The 14,474-nt window shown below is 48.1% G+C and overlaps 1 protein-coding gene across 3 annotated transcripts in view; it reads left to right on the forward strand.

Annotated features, from left to right (window-relative positions):
• Positions 1-7,087, forward strand: part of TNIK (TRAF2 and NCK interacting kinase) — a 198,747-nt gene extending 191,660 nt beyond the window's left edge. For all 3 annotated transcript variants that reach the window (XM_054166449.1, XM_054166452.1, XM_054166451.1), the window contains 5 exons: positions 595-695; positions 2,135-2,284; positions 4,158-4,317; positions 4,905-5,044; positions 6,737-7,087. In XM_054166449.1, coding sequence (XP_054022424.1) covers positions 595-695; positions 2,135-2,284; positions 4,158-4,317; positions 4,905-5,044; positions 6,737-6,820 — 635 coding nt within the window. In that variant the 3' untranslated portion in view covers positions 6,821-7,087. The remainder of the gene's footprint in view (positions 1-594; positions 696-2,134; positions 2,285-4,157; positions 4,318-4,904; positions 5,045-6,736) is intronic.
• The last annotated feature ends 7,387 nt before the right edge of the window (positions 7,088-14,474 follow it).

The following is a 14,474-nucleotide window of genomic DNA, read 5'->3' on the forward strand; positions in this document are numbered from 1 at the left end:
CTCTTAAAAGTGTGGGCAGGCCATAGCCACAAACAATTTGGAATCTGTCTCCATCTATTTACCAAATAATTTGGAATCCATCTCTCATGTATTTATTGAATAGTTTGGAGTCCATCTCCATCTATTTACCAAATAATTTGGAATCCATTTCTATGTATTTACCAAATAATGTGGAATCCATCTCCATCTATTTACTAAATAATTTGGAATCCATCTCCATTTATTTATTAAATTGGAATCCATCTCCATCTGTTTACTAAATAATTTGGAATCCATCTCCATCTATTTACTGAATAATTTGGAATCCATCTCCAAGCATTTATTAAATAATTTGGAACCCATCTCCATCTATTTACTAAATAATTTGGAATCCATTTCTAGGCATTTCCCAAATAATTTGGAACCCACCTCCAAGCATTTATTACTTTGGAATCCATCTCCATGCATTTACCAAATAATTTGGAATTCATCTCCTTGTAGTTAACCAACGAGAACCCACAGAGACAGCCTGAGGAGCTGTTTCCTGGAGATGAGTTCTTCAGGCTCATGGAAAGAAAGGGAATGTTTTTAAACTTGGCTTTGTTTTCATTTCAGTGAAATATGAGAGAATCAAGTTCTTGGTGATTGCCTTAAAGAGTGCTGTAGAGATCTACGCTTGGGCTCCTAAACCATATCACAAGTTTATGGCATTTAAGGTATGTTTCTCTTTTAGCCAAAATACCCTCTGGAATGGCAAACACAGGAGATTCCTGCGTTGTGCAGAGCAGAAAGGCCTCTTGCTAACCTAGCTGAGCTGCTTGGGATGCCTGGCAGGCACAGGAGATGGGATACCTTCTGATGATGGCTACTAATTAAGTGTCAATGTTAGCTTATGCTGGCAGGCTTTGCTTGGGACCGTTTGCAGGAAACTGACCAGATGTCCATGAGTTGGGGTTTTTGGGGTTGGTTTGGGTTGGTTTTTTAACTTCTGACTCATTTCTCAAATACACCATGAAAACTGGTTGGCATTATTTTCCATTTCCATTTTGCAAGGTCCAATATGGATTCTGTTTCAGCACAGAAAGTCCAGGGGAGTGACCCAACACCACTCCTCTCCCCTCTCCCTTTTCATCTACCTCAGTTTCCTCCAGTGAGACCTTTCTCCTCTATAACCTGCCAAGGGTTATTTTGCACTTAGTCCTTTAAAGCACTTTTCCTCCTAAGTTCTGTGCAGGGACAAGTCACAAAAGGCCATGCCTTCTGGAGACATTCATGCTGAGTAATCTCATTTTGCATCCTTCCAGCACAAATGGGCTTGTTCAGTATTAGGTCACGTTTGCTTTTTCTGAACAAAAGCCAGAATAAATGGGCTCAGTGACATAGAGAGCATTAAGATGGCCTGGGATCCAGCCTCTGCAGGCTCTGCTGAGGGTGCTGCTTAGTGCTCCTGGTGCTGCTTCTCCAGTCTGGGGGAGCTGAGGTTCTTTTCCTTGCCTTATAGGCAAGGATCTGTCGGGAGAGTGGAAAATACAGCCTACTGATTTTCCTTGTCAGGAGTCAGAGTGCTCCTTGCATAGACAACCAAAAGCCTTTTTCTCTCCTTTGGGGCATTTCACCCTCCTGCTGAGGATCTCAGCCATGGAGAGATACTCTGTTCTGGATCAGTCCCTGCCAAGAAGCTGTTCCCAGCCTGCATCCAGAGAAAGGCAAATCTTGGCTGATCTAACTCATTTCAGCTGCCCAAACTGGAACAGTGATCCCTGCTGAGAAAGGAGGTGGGCAGTCACAGCTCTCCATACACTTTGCCCTTGTTACCCAGAGTAGCACCAGCATTGGAGGTCTCCATGTGCTGGCTCTCCATATTCATGTAAAACTGAGCTGTCACCTTGCCTTAGAGACCAAATCCTCAGGCTGGCCTCAAGTTGCTGGGGGAAGAGAGCTGTGCTTGGCCAGGGTGAGCACTCATCATCTGGGGAGGCTGGAGCAAGTGGGTAATACATTTTGAGGCATCTGACATAGGAACAGAGAGACATGACTATAAATAACCAGGTACTTAGCAGGCAGCAGTCAAAGAAATATGATTTCTAAACCATGTCAGGCTGCTGCCTGGGGATTTGTTGGCTTTCCTTGGTACTCACTGCAGGGATTATAAAAGTCTTTTGCAGATCTCCAGCACAAGCCCTTGCTCGTGGATCTCACTGTAGAAGAGGGTCAGAGACTCAAGGTCATCTTTGGATCACACACTGGTTTCCATGTGATTGATGTAGATTCTGGGAACTCCTATGATATCTATATACCATCTCATGTGAGTACACAGGAGACTGCTGCTGTGTGACTGACGTGGGTCACCAGCACGGTTTGCACAGGCTCAGAAATGGTGACCTCCTAGGTGACACTTTGCCATGGATATGGCTGGGGGTGCTGGTTGACAGTAGGCTGAATGTGAGCCAGCAGTGTGCCCAGGTGGCCAAGAAGGCCAATGGCATCCTGGCCTGCATCAGGAATAGTGTGCCCAGCAGGGGCAGGGAAGTCATTCTGCCCCTCCACTCAGCACTGGTTAGGCCACACCTTGAGTCCTGTGTCCAGTTCTGGGCCCCTCAGTTTAGGAAAGTTGTTGACTTGCTGGAACGTGTCCAGAGAAGGGCAACAAAGTTGGGGAGGGGTTTGGAGCACAAGCCCTATGAGGAGAGGCTGAGGGAGCTGGGGTTGCTTAGCCTGCAGAAGAGGAGGCTCAGGGGAGACCTTATTGCTCTCTACAACAACCTGAAGGGAGGTTGTAGCCAGGTGGGGGTTAGTCTCTTGCAGGCAACCTGTAACAGAACAAGAGGACACAGTCTCAAGCTGCACCAGGGGAGGTTTAGTTTGATGTTAGGAAGAAATTCTTCAGAGAGATTTGCCATTGGAATGTGCTGCCCAGGGAGGTGGTGGAGTCACCATCCCTGGAAGTGTTTAAAAAGAGACTTGATGAGGCACTTGGTGCCATGGTTTAGTTGATTAGATGGTGTTGGGTGATAGGTTGGACTTGATGATCTCAAAGGTCTTTTCCAACCTGGTTAATTCTGTGTATGTGCTATCCTCATTGATACTTGGTCGAAGAGGACTCTAAGGTGCCACATACTTCATTAGCACAGACTGGCACTAGCCTCATGCCCAAGCAGTAAGGTTTAAGGTTGCCACATCCCACAGAAAGGAGAATCTGCCTGTGCACTGCATGGGGCAGCTCTCTGCAGGGCAAGATACCATGAAAGCACATGCTGGGTTGTTAGACAGCACAGACCCACCATGAACTGGATGCCCTGTCCCATTGCATGGTGTCCCAGATGTACTCAGCCACACTTGTTCCTGCTGAGGCAGCACAGTCTGCCTAGGTGAAAGTTGCAGGATTGGCTTAGCCCAAATCTCAGCAAACCTGCCTCTCAAAACTCCCAAACTCCCTGAAAGAAGGCTCTCATCACAGGACCCCTCTCAGGTTCATCAGCTGTTCTAGGAGAGAACCAGTGCTATAAAAAAGACTGTAGATGAGGGTTTTCTTCTTGGCTTGCTTGAACTCTGTCCATGCTGCTGTCCCAAACAGCATTGGGAACTGGTCTGGGAGAGCCTGTGTCATTAATCAGGTCCAGGAACTGCTGAATCCGGTCTAAGCAGCAGAGTTTGCTCTGTGAGAACTGGTAGGAAGGGTAGGGAGGAATTCTGGGGCAATTTGGGATGTCTTAGCTATGGAAGGACAGACATGGGTGGAAGTCACTGCAGCTGCCCTTGGAGCTAGAGACTGATTGCTAAGAACTGGGAATATTTCCTCCCTATTGCGACCTGCAAAATTCTGGGTTTGTTTGCCTCACTTGCAATGGGAGGTGGACTCACTCATAAAGTCAGCAGTCACTTCTTTGTCTTCCAGCCAAGTGCCAGCCATCAGTCTTGGGGGCGTTTGTGTTGTGATCTGTCTATAATTGCCAAACCCGTTTATCCTTAACACATCAGACAGCTCTGATGGTAGGGTAAACATTTCACTTTGTTCCCCTTCAAGCTTATCTCTGAAAGCCAATGCCTGTGTTTGGTGAATGGAAGGGTTTGTTCTCAGGCTGATTTGGGGTTTTGTTTTTGCAAAGCTCTGCTCCCTTCCCCCTCCCCCTTCCTCCATTCAATGCAATTCTGACTTAGAGGGTTTGTTTTAACTGCAGATTCAGGGCAATATCACTCCTCACGCCATTGTCATCCTGCCTAAGACGGAGGGGATGGAGATGCTTGTGTGCTACGAGGATGAAGGGGTCTATGTCAACACCTACGGGCGGATAACTAAAGATGTGGTGCTCCAGTGGGGAGAAATGCCTACTTCTGTGGGTAGGTCAACCCTTCCTCTTCACCTGCTTAAAATAGTGACGAGATGAGGGGTTAAGAATGCTGGGATGGAGTCATCTGGGCTTTTGTTTATCAAAGGAGATTTCTCTCAGCCAGAGAGGAGATGCAACTGCTAATTTTCTGCAGTTTGGACCTCGGTAACAAGAGACTTCTTGAACATTTGAGCTCTACTTTATCTTAAGTATAAACTAATACAAATAGTTGCACTGCTGAGATACTGTATTGAGTGGAAGAGGGGTTAGGTGCAGAGCTGGGAGCACTCAGGTTGCTCTCCTGGCCCTGTCCACGACCCATGGAGTTAAGCCACTTCCCACCTCCTCACCTGCAGGACTCAGGAGAAGTGATGCTTCTGTTTAAATTACTCAGCAATTTCTGGATGAAAAGTGCTCTGGAAGGGCTACTCTCCCTGCAGGCACAGGCAGCCAGGCCTGTGCCTCCAGCAGCCAGAGCTCTGCCGTTGATCCGCACAGGCTTTGGAAAACAGCTGATGAGATTTTTTTTTCTGCCCACTGTGTGATGTTTAGCTCCACACACGTTGTAACACCTCCCAAACGCTTCCTTTTTGACAGCCTACATTCATTCCAATCAAATAATGGGCTGGGGAGAGAAAGCTATTGAAATCCGGTCAGTGGAGACAGGACATTTGGATGGAGTATTTATGCACAAGCGAGCTCAAAGATTAAAGTTTCTATGTGAAAGAAATGATAAGGTAAGTCCACTTCAAAGCTTGTATCCATGCTGTAAGCTACAAGCTACTTTTAGAATTTCAGGCTTGAGGATAAGTAGTAATCTGAAGGTCCTGTTTAATAAGTGCCACTCATAAACCCACTCCCAGTTAATTCTCTCCAGGGGATGCACACCTCAGCCTGGGGTGGGAAGATCTGCAAGATCTCTTCCACCTCTAGCTGAGACCTGTGCTGACTTGGTTTGACTTCATCCCAAGTCTTGCATCTGAACATTAGCTAGGGAGGTTGCCCAGTAAACATTAGAAGTTGAGAAATGGTGGCAGTGAGGATGTGTAAGGGGCCCTGATTTGAGCGCTGCTGCAGAAACATTTTCATGCATTTTTAAATGCATTTTGGTGTATCTTAAGCTATTTTCTCCTTCTCTAGAGACTTTCAAAACCCACCTGGATACACTCCTGTGCAGCCTGCACTAGGTGATTCTGCTTTGGTGGGGGGGTTGGACTCAAGGATGTCCAGAGCTCCCTTCCAACCCCTAGCATTCTGTGATTCTATGATTCTCCTTGGAGGACAGACTGAGGGAGTTGGGGCTGTTCAGTCTGGAGTAGAGGAGGCTCTGAGGAGACCTAATTGTGGCCTTCCAGTATCTGAAGGGGGCCTACAAGAAAGCTGGGGAAGAACTTCTTAGGGCGTCAATGATTGATATAGGACTAGGGCGAATGGAGGAAAACTAGAAGTGAGTAGATTCAGATTGGATGTTAGGAAGAAGTTCTTCCCCATGAGGGTGGTGAGACACTGGAACAGGTTGCTCAGGGAGGTGGTGGAAGCCTCATCCCTGGAGGTTTTTAAGGCCAGGCTGGATGTGGCTGTGAGCAACCTGATCTGGTGTGAGATGTCCCTGCCCACGGCAGGGGGCTTGGAACTGGATGATCCTTGAGGTCCTTTCCAACCCTAACAATTCTATGATTCTCTTTCTGGCTAAATGGTTCATGATAAAAGTCATAGGAAGATAGAATTATTTGGGGGGGGGGGAGGTCGAAAGGTCAGAGGGTTCAGATTGTTCCCCTCCATATTTGCATATCATAACTTCATTTTTAAGACATCCACTGGGGTCAAATGTTGACAAGATCCTGCCAGGAGTACCAAAAATCCTATTTTCCTTTGAAAGTCCTGGTACATTTCTGTACTTTGAGCATATTAAAGGAGTTTCCCCCCAAGCTTTACTTTCAGGAACAGCTGAAATTCCAGAAGTTTTTCCAAGGAAAACCATTTCACACCAAGGCAGATATTGACCCAAATGGTTAACCTTTAGCAAAAGCTGAACCACTGACAGCAGTCTTTATTAATATTGCATAATCAATGGGGTTGTGGCAATAAAAGGTGATAAACTTGGCATTCTTCAGGCGTTCCAAACCTTGCTCTCTTTGGTAGTGATAGGGAGGGAGGTTTTATTGCCGTGCTTACTAATAAGTGCTTTCATTTGATCCCAGTCTGGCATGGGCCAGCCCCAGCCCCTGAACTGAGAACCGGGAAATGGGTTCATGCAAAATTCCTGCTGTCAGCTGGAGAAAAGGAGCAGGGAGGGAGGCTGAGGTAGAGGAAACCACAGGGTGTGGGCCAGGTCCTGCTTTCCTTGTTCACCAAGACAAATAACAGATCTTTTTTTCCCCCCTTCTTTCTAATAACAACTAATAAGCTTCGCTCCTGCTTCCAAACAGGTATTTTTTGCATCGGTGAGATCTGGAGGAAGCAGCCAGGTGTTTTTCATGACCCTCAACAGAAACTCCATGATGAACTGGTAACAGAGGAGCACCTGGCACTCAACCACCATGGCATTATTCCTAATTTAAAGGACAATTAAAACACGTGGACTAACACTGTAGAGGCAGATGCGGAGGGGCCCTGAGGAACACCACTGCCCCAGCGCCCGCCAGCCCCCGGGGGCGCAGGCTGCGGGGCAGGGATGGAACTTTCACGCTTGGACCCCCTCCCGCCTGAGGTCTCCTGATTACGCTGTGTTATAGTGGGTTATCAGTTCTCCTTGGGTTGTTTGTTTCTTTATTTCCTTTTTTTTTTTTTTTTTTTTTTTTTTTTTTAATTTTACTTTGCTCTGGTTTGGTTTGGTTTTGGTTTGTTTCGGTTTTCCCTTCCTCCCCTACTTTGTAAGAGCAGGGGAAAGAAACAAGTGTCCCAACAGTCTGTTTTTAATTCTGTCTGCCTGCTAGCATCAAATATATAGTATGTTGTAAAGTTACCAATTAAATCTGGTGAGAGACAGCACAATAAATGTACCTTTTATCTTTGTGATGAAGGCCATAACCATATAGCTGGGTAATTTTAGGAACCTCTGGGTTTTTTTTTTCTTGCCTTCACCAACATTTTACGTGTTGCTTTTGGCAGCAACGGCTTAACAGAGTTTTAAAAGAAGAAGAAGAGGAAGAAGAAATAACAGTTGGTTGGTTTTTTTGGGGGGGTTTTTTTGGTTGGTTTTTTTTTTTTCTTTTTCCCCTCTTTTGGGAAATGGATTTTAAATGGCTAAACTACTAGCCTTAGACTAATAAAAATCAGCTACCATTTTCTGTCAAGTCTGTCAATCCATATTTCTATATGGATCTTCACGTAATGGTGTGTCTCGGTAGGGACAGAGGTGCCATTTCTTGTTGCTCCGGAGGTGCCCGCCTGCTCCCCCACCCCGGGGCTTGGCCGCAGGCACCGGGACCAAGGGATTGGAGGAGGAGGAGGAGAAGGAGAGGACAGCGGAGCGGTCGGAGGAGCCCCACGCTCGCCCCCCCCCACACCCCACTCACCCCTGAGGCGAGATTTGCAGCCACAGATGGCTCCCAGGATGCCGCGGGCACCGGACCCCGATGCCAAAACCGGTGTGAGCTGTGGGTACTCATCCCCCACCCCCCGCCCCGAACCCAGAGCCAGGCACTGGCATGGGGACGGGGACCACAGAACGAGCTGCACGTCCCCAGCCTTGCTGGATTAGGCTTGTAAAGAGCTTAACAAAAGAAAAAATTAATAATAATAATAATATATATATATCTATATGTGTGGTTTCTTCAGCCGAGGGTCTGAATCTCTACTTGTTTTCCACCACCGCCCCCCACCTCCACTCCCTAGGAGTTCACCCAACATACAGTGGAAGAGAACATCCGTGCCGACCCGCGTGTGTGTGTGCGTGCGTTTAGTTCAAGGTTGACTCTCGTGTCCTTATGAACTCTGCTCAGTTGATTTCCGTTCTCGGTGCGTTTCTGGGGTTTTCGTTCTCAAGTAGCTGCAAGCATGGCCGCCTGTGGTGTTGGGGTGTCGCATTAACAAGGTCTGTGTTGCTGGTTTTTAACCTACCTCGTTTCGGTTGGGGTTTGTTTGGTTTGGGTTCGTTTTGGTTCGGTTTGGTTTCTTTGGTTTGGTTTCTTTCGGGGGTTGGTTTGGGGTTGTTTGGGGTTTGTTGGGGTTGGTTGTTTTTTTTTTGGGGGGGGGGGGTTGGGTGTTGTTGTTTTTGGGGTGTTTCTTTTTCCGTTCCGCTGTCGATCACAGCGCTGTTACCTCCAGCGACATATAGAGAGCTTAACTGGCAATCTTGGTGTACTCAGTAACGATGGCTTTATTAAAAAATGATTAAATCAACAGGACTTGGTCAAACTTGAATCTTTATCAAGGGTGAGAGGCGATGAGGGGGTGGCAGGGATGGGGTGGGATGGGCCACTCTCGCCCGAAGCATCGCAGTTCGGTACAGGGGGACTTGCCGTGAGATGTGGCATCCAGAGGAACCTGGGCAGGAGGTGGCTTGAGGATGCCGCCTTCTCCACCCACTGGGCTAATGCAGCCAGCCCAGTGCCTAACTAAGCACCCTGCAAAGCAGAGGGATGACCCTAAGACCTCAGTACTAGACCAGGGAGGTCATGGATGCCCCCTCCCTGCAGATGTTCAAGCCCAGGTTGGATGAGGCCTTGAGCAACCTGCCCCAGTGGAAGCTGTCCCTGCCCACGGCAGGGGGTTGGAACTGGATGACCTTTAAGGTCCCTTCCAACCCAAAAACCATTCTATGAATTAAAAACCCCATACCAATCCCACCCCAGACACTGATTGCCACCAGCTCTTTATATTCTCACTGTGGCCAAAATAGAAATAAAACAAAGCCCAGAGCTTTTTATTACACTGCAAACGAATGATTGGGGGGGGAGGAGTTTGTCCCTCTTGAAATGGCAAATACACAGCTTTGGGTGATACTTTTTTTTCTCTCTTGAATTGTGGGGGCTTTTGAGTACAGTGACAAAACAGAAGGGGATGGTTGTGTTTAAACATGAGGTAGTTTGTGAAAGTGTAAATCTTAAGAGTAATTTGAAACAAACAAACACACACAAAAAAAAATCACCAAAAGCCTTTATGGACCTACCATAGAGCAAAGCATTTCTGGTGCCACCCACAATGAAACACAAAACTTCAACGTTAAGCCAAGCCTTTGATGTTTTGGTAAGTCAAACCCTAACCATCAGCAGGTCGTGGAGGTAAAGTGGCTCTTCAGGGCTCCAAGTCGTGGTGCCCTTTGCCTGGCCTTGTGAAAGCAGTGGGTTTGGGCAGGTTGAGTGTGGGGGGACAGGACATGTCCCCTGTGATGCTGCCTGGCGGTGGGAATAGCCTGAGGGGGTCTCTCAATGGTCCATCACCACCGGAAAACTTCTGCCTGAGGAGTGTCCCAGTGAACCATTACCACCTGAAAAGTTCTCCCTGAGGGGTGTCTCAGTGGACCATCACCACCTGAAAACTTCTGCTCTTCTACAAGATCAAGCCATTATTATTGCATTATAGATAGAGATATGATAATTCTTACTTCCCCTCCAAATATTCCTGGCTTTGATTTGCCTGCCATTTGTGGAAGGTGAAATAGGCTTGTGGTTGGTTAGTGCTACCAGAAACTACTTCATTTTAGTGTTTAAGGAAATAAAACCTGGGGCTCCTTTTAAAACCTTGTTTCTGGGACAATTCTTAGGATAGGAAATTTTATTTGTTCAGCACAGTGCTGCAGGAGGACAAAGAGAAATATTGTCTGTGCACACAGGACCCTGCTGTAGATTCAGCTACTTGCTGTGAAATGTGATTTGCATGAGCTTCAGGGATGAGCTTCAGGGAGGAGTCATACCCTCCGTGCTCAGTTAAAGCAAAGCCTCAAGACCTGGTGTTGAGGTCCTGCCAGGCCACTGGTTGCTCCCAGCATGCTGCAGACACCGTGGAGATGCTGGGTACCATTACCAAGGCAAAGGATGCAAAGAGGTAAGGCTGTGGCAGCTGCTGGTGGGAACTGAACATCTCCAAACCCATTTGATTACCATATGGCATTTTTCTGGTTGTGAGGTGGTCTGTGGGTAGATCATGTTATGTGTTTTGGAACAGAAAGGGGATGTTCAAGGTGACCCCAGCCCTGGAGCAGGACTGGTTGCTGAAAATGCTTGAAGCTGTCATCCTGCAGCTCCTTGTCTTGACCCGAGTCCATGCAGTTCTGTTGCTGCTCACCCAACAATTAGCACATTGACATAACTGAACCAAATGTGAGCATTTCAGGTGGGGGTTGGTCTCTTCTCCCAGGCAACCAGCACCAGAACAAGAGGACACAGTCTCAGGCTGTGCCAGGGGAAGTTTAGGCTTGAGGTGGGGAGGAAGTTCTTCCCAGAAAGAGTTATTGGCCATTGGAATGTGCTGCCCAGGGAGGTGGTGGAGTCCCTGACTCTGGAGGTGTTAGAAAAGGGATTGGACATGGCACTTCAAGCCATGGTTTAGTTAGTCATGAGGTGTGGGTGACAGGTTGGACTTGATGATCCCTGAGGTCTTTTCCAGCCTTTTTGATTCTATGATTCGTTGTGTAGGCCAACAGTGAGCAGCAGCAGGGACTGAACCTGCCTGTGCCTGAAGGTGTGGGGTGGACCTCCACACCACACTGTGCCCAGGATGCTAAGCCACCCACCTGGGGCATGGCTGCTGTAAGGAGATCCAGCAGAGATGTTCTCAGCAATAAGGATGCTGTTCAAGGCATAGGATGCCTGTCACGAGCTGGGATTTCTTCCCTGTTTTTCTTTTCTGGGAGGTGCTGCACCACCCAGAGCTAGGAGGGTGGAAAGGGCCTCACCAACCTCCCCTGGTGTAATGCCCCTTGTTTTTACAGGAAGGGTACAAGGCCAGCACAGCCCTATCTTTACAACTGTGCTGTAAATGCACCAAATTCTCCTTCTCGGGTGTGTTGTGTCAGGCTGAAGCCCCTGTCCTGTGGCTGGCCCCAGCACTGCTGCCTGCCCTGGGTAAGAAGTAACAAACATCTGTTATGTTTTGTGCCAGCTTCTGAGGTGCCTCTCCTCACTCTGCTCTTACATGCACACCCACAGCCTTATGATCTGCACCTTCCTTTTGGTTTTGTTTTTCTTTGCCTGTTTGGTTTGGTTTGCGTTTTCTGTCTTTGTCCATTGTTCTTTTTTACAGCCAAAGCTGCCTCAGAATGACCTGAAGGCAGTAAACTGGATGTGCAAATTACCACAGGGACAGCAAGGTGTCCTTATGGAATCTTTAAATCCCTTCCACTGATGTGGCAGCATGCTGAACAAGCAAAGCCCAACCATAAACCTCTCCTTTGAGAGAGTTGGAGCTTTCAGTCCAGAGAAGAGAAGGCTCTGAGACAACCTTATTGTGGCCTTCCAGTATCTGAAGGGGGCTACAAGAAAGCTGGGGAGGGACTTCTTAGGATGTCAGGTAGTGATAGGACTATAGGACTAGGGGGAATGGGAAAAAATAGAAGTGGTCAGATTCAGATCGGAGGTTAGGAAGAAGTTCTTCCCCATGAGGGTGGTGAGACACTGGAAGAGGTTGCTCAGGGAGGTGGTGGAAGCCTCTTCCCTGGAGGTTTTGAAGGCCAGGCTGGATGTGGCTGTGAGCAACTTGATCTAGTGTGAGGTGTCCCTGCCCATGGGACCAGATGATCCTTGAGGTCCCTTCCAACCCTAACAATTCTAAGATTCTATGAAGCTTCAACCTACTGCTTCTATCACACAGCATTAGATTTCACAGCAGGCAATAAGCTTAGCAGTTCTGTCTCACAGTAACATTACACATAGTCCCTGCACTTTGTTTTAATTACCAAGGAATCATGGAATTGTCAGGCTGATGTAAACACTGCTGTTTGCACATGATGTCAATGATGCCCATCAGGAAATGTTACACACCGACCTTTCCCATCCCTGAGCCTTGGGACCAGCCTTGAGCTGGCCTCTGATAATCAGCACATCTGTATCCAGAGCTCCATTCAATAGAACACAAAAGCTTGACCCTGTTCATGTCCCTGAAAGATATATTCATGCTCAAGCTGCCTGGGGGCAATCCTCTGGCATCATCTGGGGGCTGTACACAAGAAGCAAGGCAGCCCTGGCACTGGCTCAAAGCACTCAGCCTGGCAGGGTTGCCAGAGAGGCTGGGAAGGGATGGGAGAGCCCCAGGATAACTTCATGCCTTTTGCCAGCAGACCTGACCAAGGGAGAATGATGGCTGTGGAGCTTCCAGCCTTTGGCATCCAAGGTTTCCATGGAAGTTGGCTCCCTACCACTTGCCCCAGCTGTTCCCAACCCTGGGAAGCAGGATGAGGGAGGGTTCTGCTTTGAAAGCAGGATCAGGGAATAGGTTGAGATGGCCTTTGCCCCCTCAAACTGTCTTCATCAGGCTAGGAAGAGTAGAGGGGAAAAGAAGCATACCCCCTTAGCTAGGAACTCAGGGCAGGGTTGAAATTCCAGAGGGGACATGGGTCCTGGCCCAAAGTTTCACAGTGTCCAAGGTTTCCAGCCCATACCTTGGGCTGTTTTTTTCCACGTGGCCACTGGATCCAGGCTGGTGATTCTGCTGCTCTGCTCTGGCAAGACCCCACCTGGACTACTGTGTCTAGCTCTGGAACCCCCAACACAAAAAGGAAAATGGACCTGGCAGGGGGGATCTAGAGGAGGCCACAAAACCAATCAGAGGGCTGGAGCACCTTGCCTATGAAGAAAGGCTGAAAGAGTTGGGGCTGTTCAGCCTGGAAAAGCAAAGGCTTCAGGGAGAGCTTACTGCAGCCTCGCAGTACACAAAGAGGGCCTGGAAGAAAGATGGGGACAGACTTCTTATCAGGGCCTGCTGTGACAGGAGACAAGGTGATGGTTTGAAACTATAAGAGGGGAGATTTAGCATAGAGAGAAGGAAGACATTTTTTACACTGAGAATGGTGAAACACTGGCCCAGGTTGCCCAGAGAGGTGGTAGAAGCCCTATCCCTGGAAACATTCCAGGTCAGATTGTCTGGGGCTCTGAGCAACCTGATCTAGTTAAAGATGTCCCTGCTCACTGCAAGGGGGTTGGACTAGGTGTCCTTTAAAGATGCCTTCCAAGCCAACCCACTCTGTGGCTCTGTAATTCAGTCTGGGCTATTGGGCCAGGGCTCTGATTTGTTCTGTGGCTCCAACATGAGCAGCCCATTAACAGCCCAACCCTGCCACCCGCGGCGTGAAGGCATTTAACCACAGTGCAAAGAAAACAGCCTTGTAAATGCCTGGGTATCCACACACAGCGAGCAAACAAACCTGGTGGGCAAAGATCCCACCTGGAAGGACAAATATTGGGGAAAACTTCAAAAAGCTCAGCCTGGGGGGGCCCCCAGCTCACAGCTACGCCAGCTCTGGAGCGGAATGCAGGTGCTGTGCCTGGAATCAATGCTTGCAGCAATGCAATGAACTTTTCTCTTCCAGTTAAAGTTTTACTTCTCTGGAGGAGGCCAGTGCAAAGATTAGTGGTCTTACACTCACTTGTTGTGTTTTTTTTCCCCCTGTCTCTTCCTCTGTAGAAAGTACAGTCTGTGCCCATGTGAAGCGTGGCTGACTGAGAGCATCATCCAACTTAGCTGCTGACCCATCAGGGGCTTATCTGGAATGCAAAGGCATTAATAAGCATTAATCACCTTCTGAGCTGATTCAGACTTTGGCACGCCAAGCTGGGGGTGGCCACCATTTACTCCAGCTCCTCTTGCTGACAAAATCAAGGACAACAAGAGCTGAGCAAGACCAGCTCAGACCAGCTTCCACAGATGTGCAAAGTTCAGGAGTCGCAGGCAAGTCCAGCCAAAGGGCTGTGACATTTGGCAGCATCAACGGTGTCTGATAGCATTGCCAGTGTTTGCCAGCATCAGCAATATCTGACAGCACAGCAATGAGCTGGTGATGCTAAAAGGCTCAGTGGTCACACTGCTGTGGGCTTCAAAGCAGTGTTGTCATCATCTGAGTAGTTTTATTACGTTGTATCTCCCATATGTACACTCAGCCATCTCCTCTGACTGCTCAGGATGCAGAGAATCAGAGAATCACTTTGCCTGGAGAAGATCTTTTCAGGTCATCAAGTCCAAGCACAGCTTACAGGTGTGTACTGGCATTACAGCTACATGTTGAGAGGACTG

Source organism: Dryobates pubescens, chromosome 13 (genome assembly GCF_014839835.1).
Source record: "Dryobates pubescens isolate bDryPub1 chromosome 13, bDryPub1.pri, whole genome shotgun sequence".
In the NCBI taxonomy this organism is placed as follows: Eukaryota; Metazoa; Chordata; class Aves; order Piciformes; family Picidae; genus Dryobates; species Dryobates pubescens.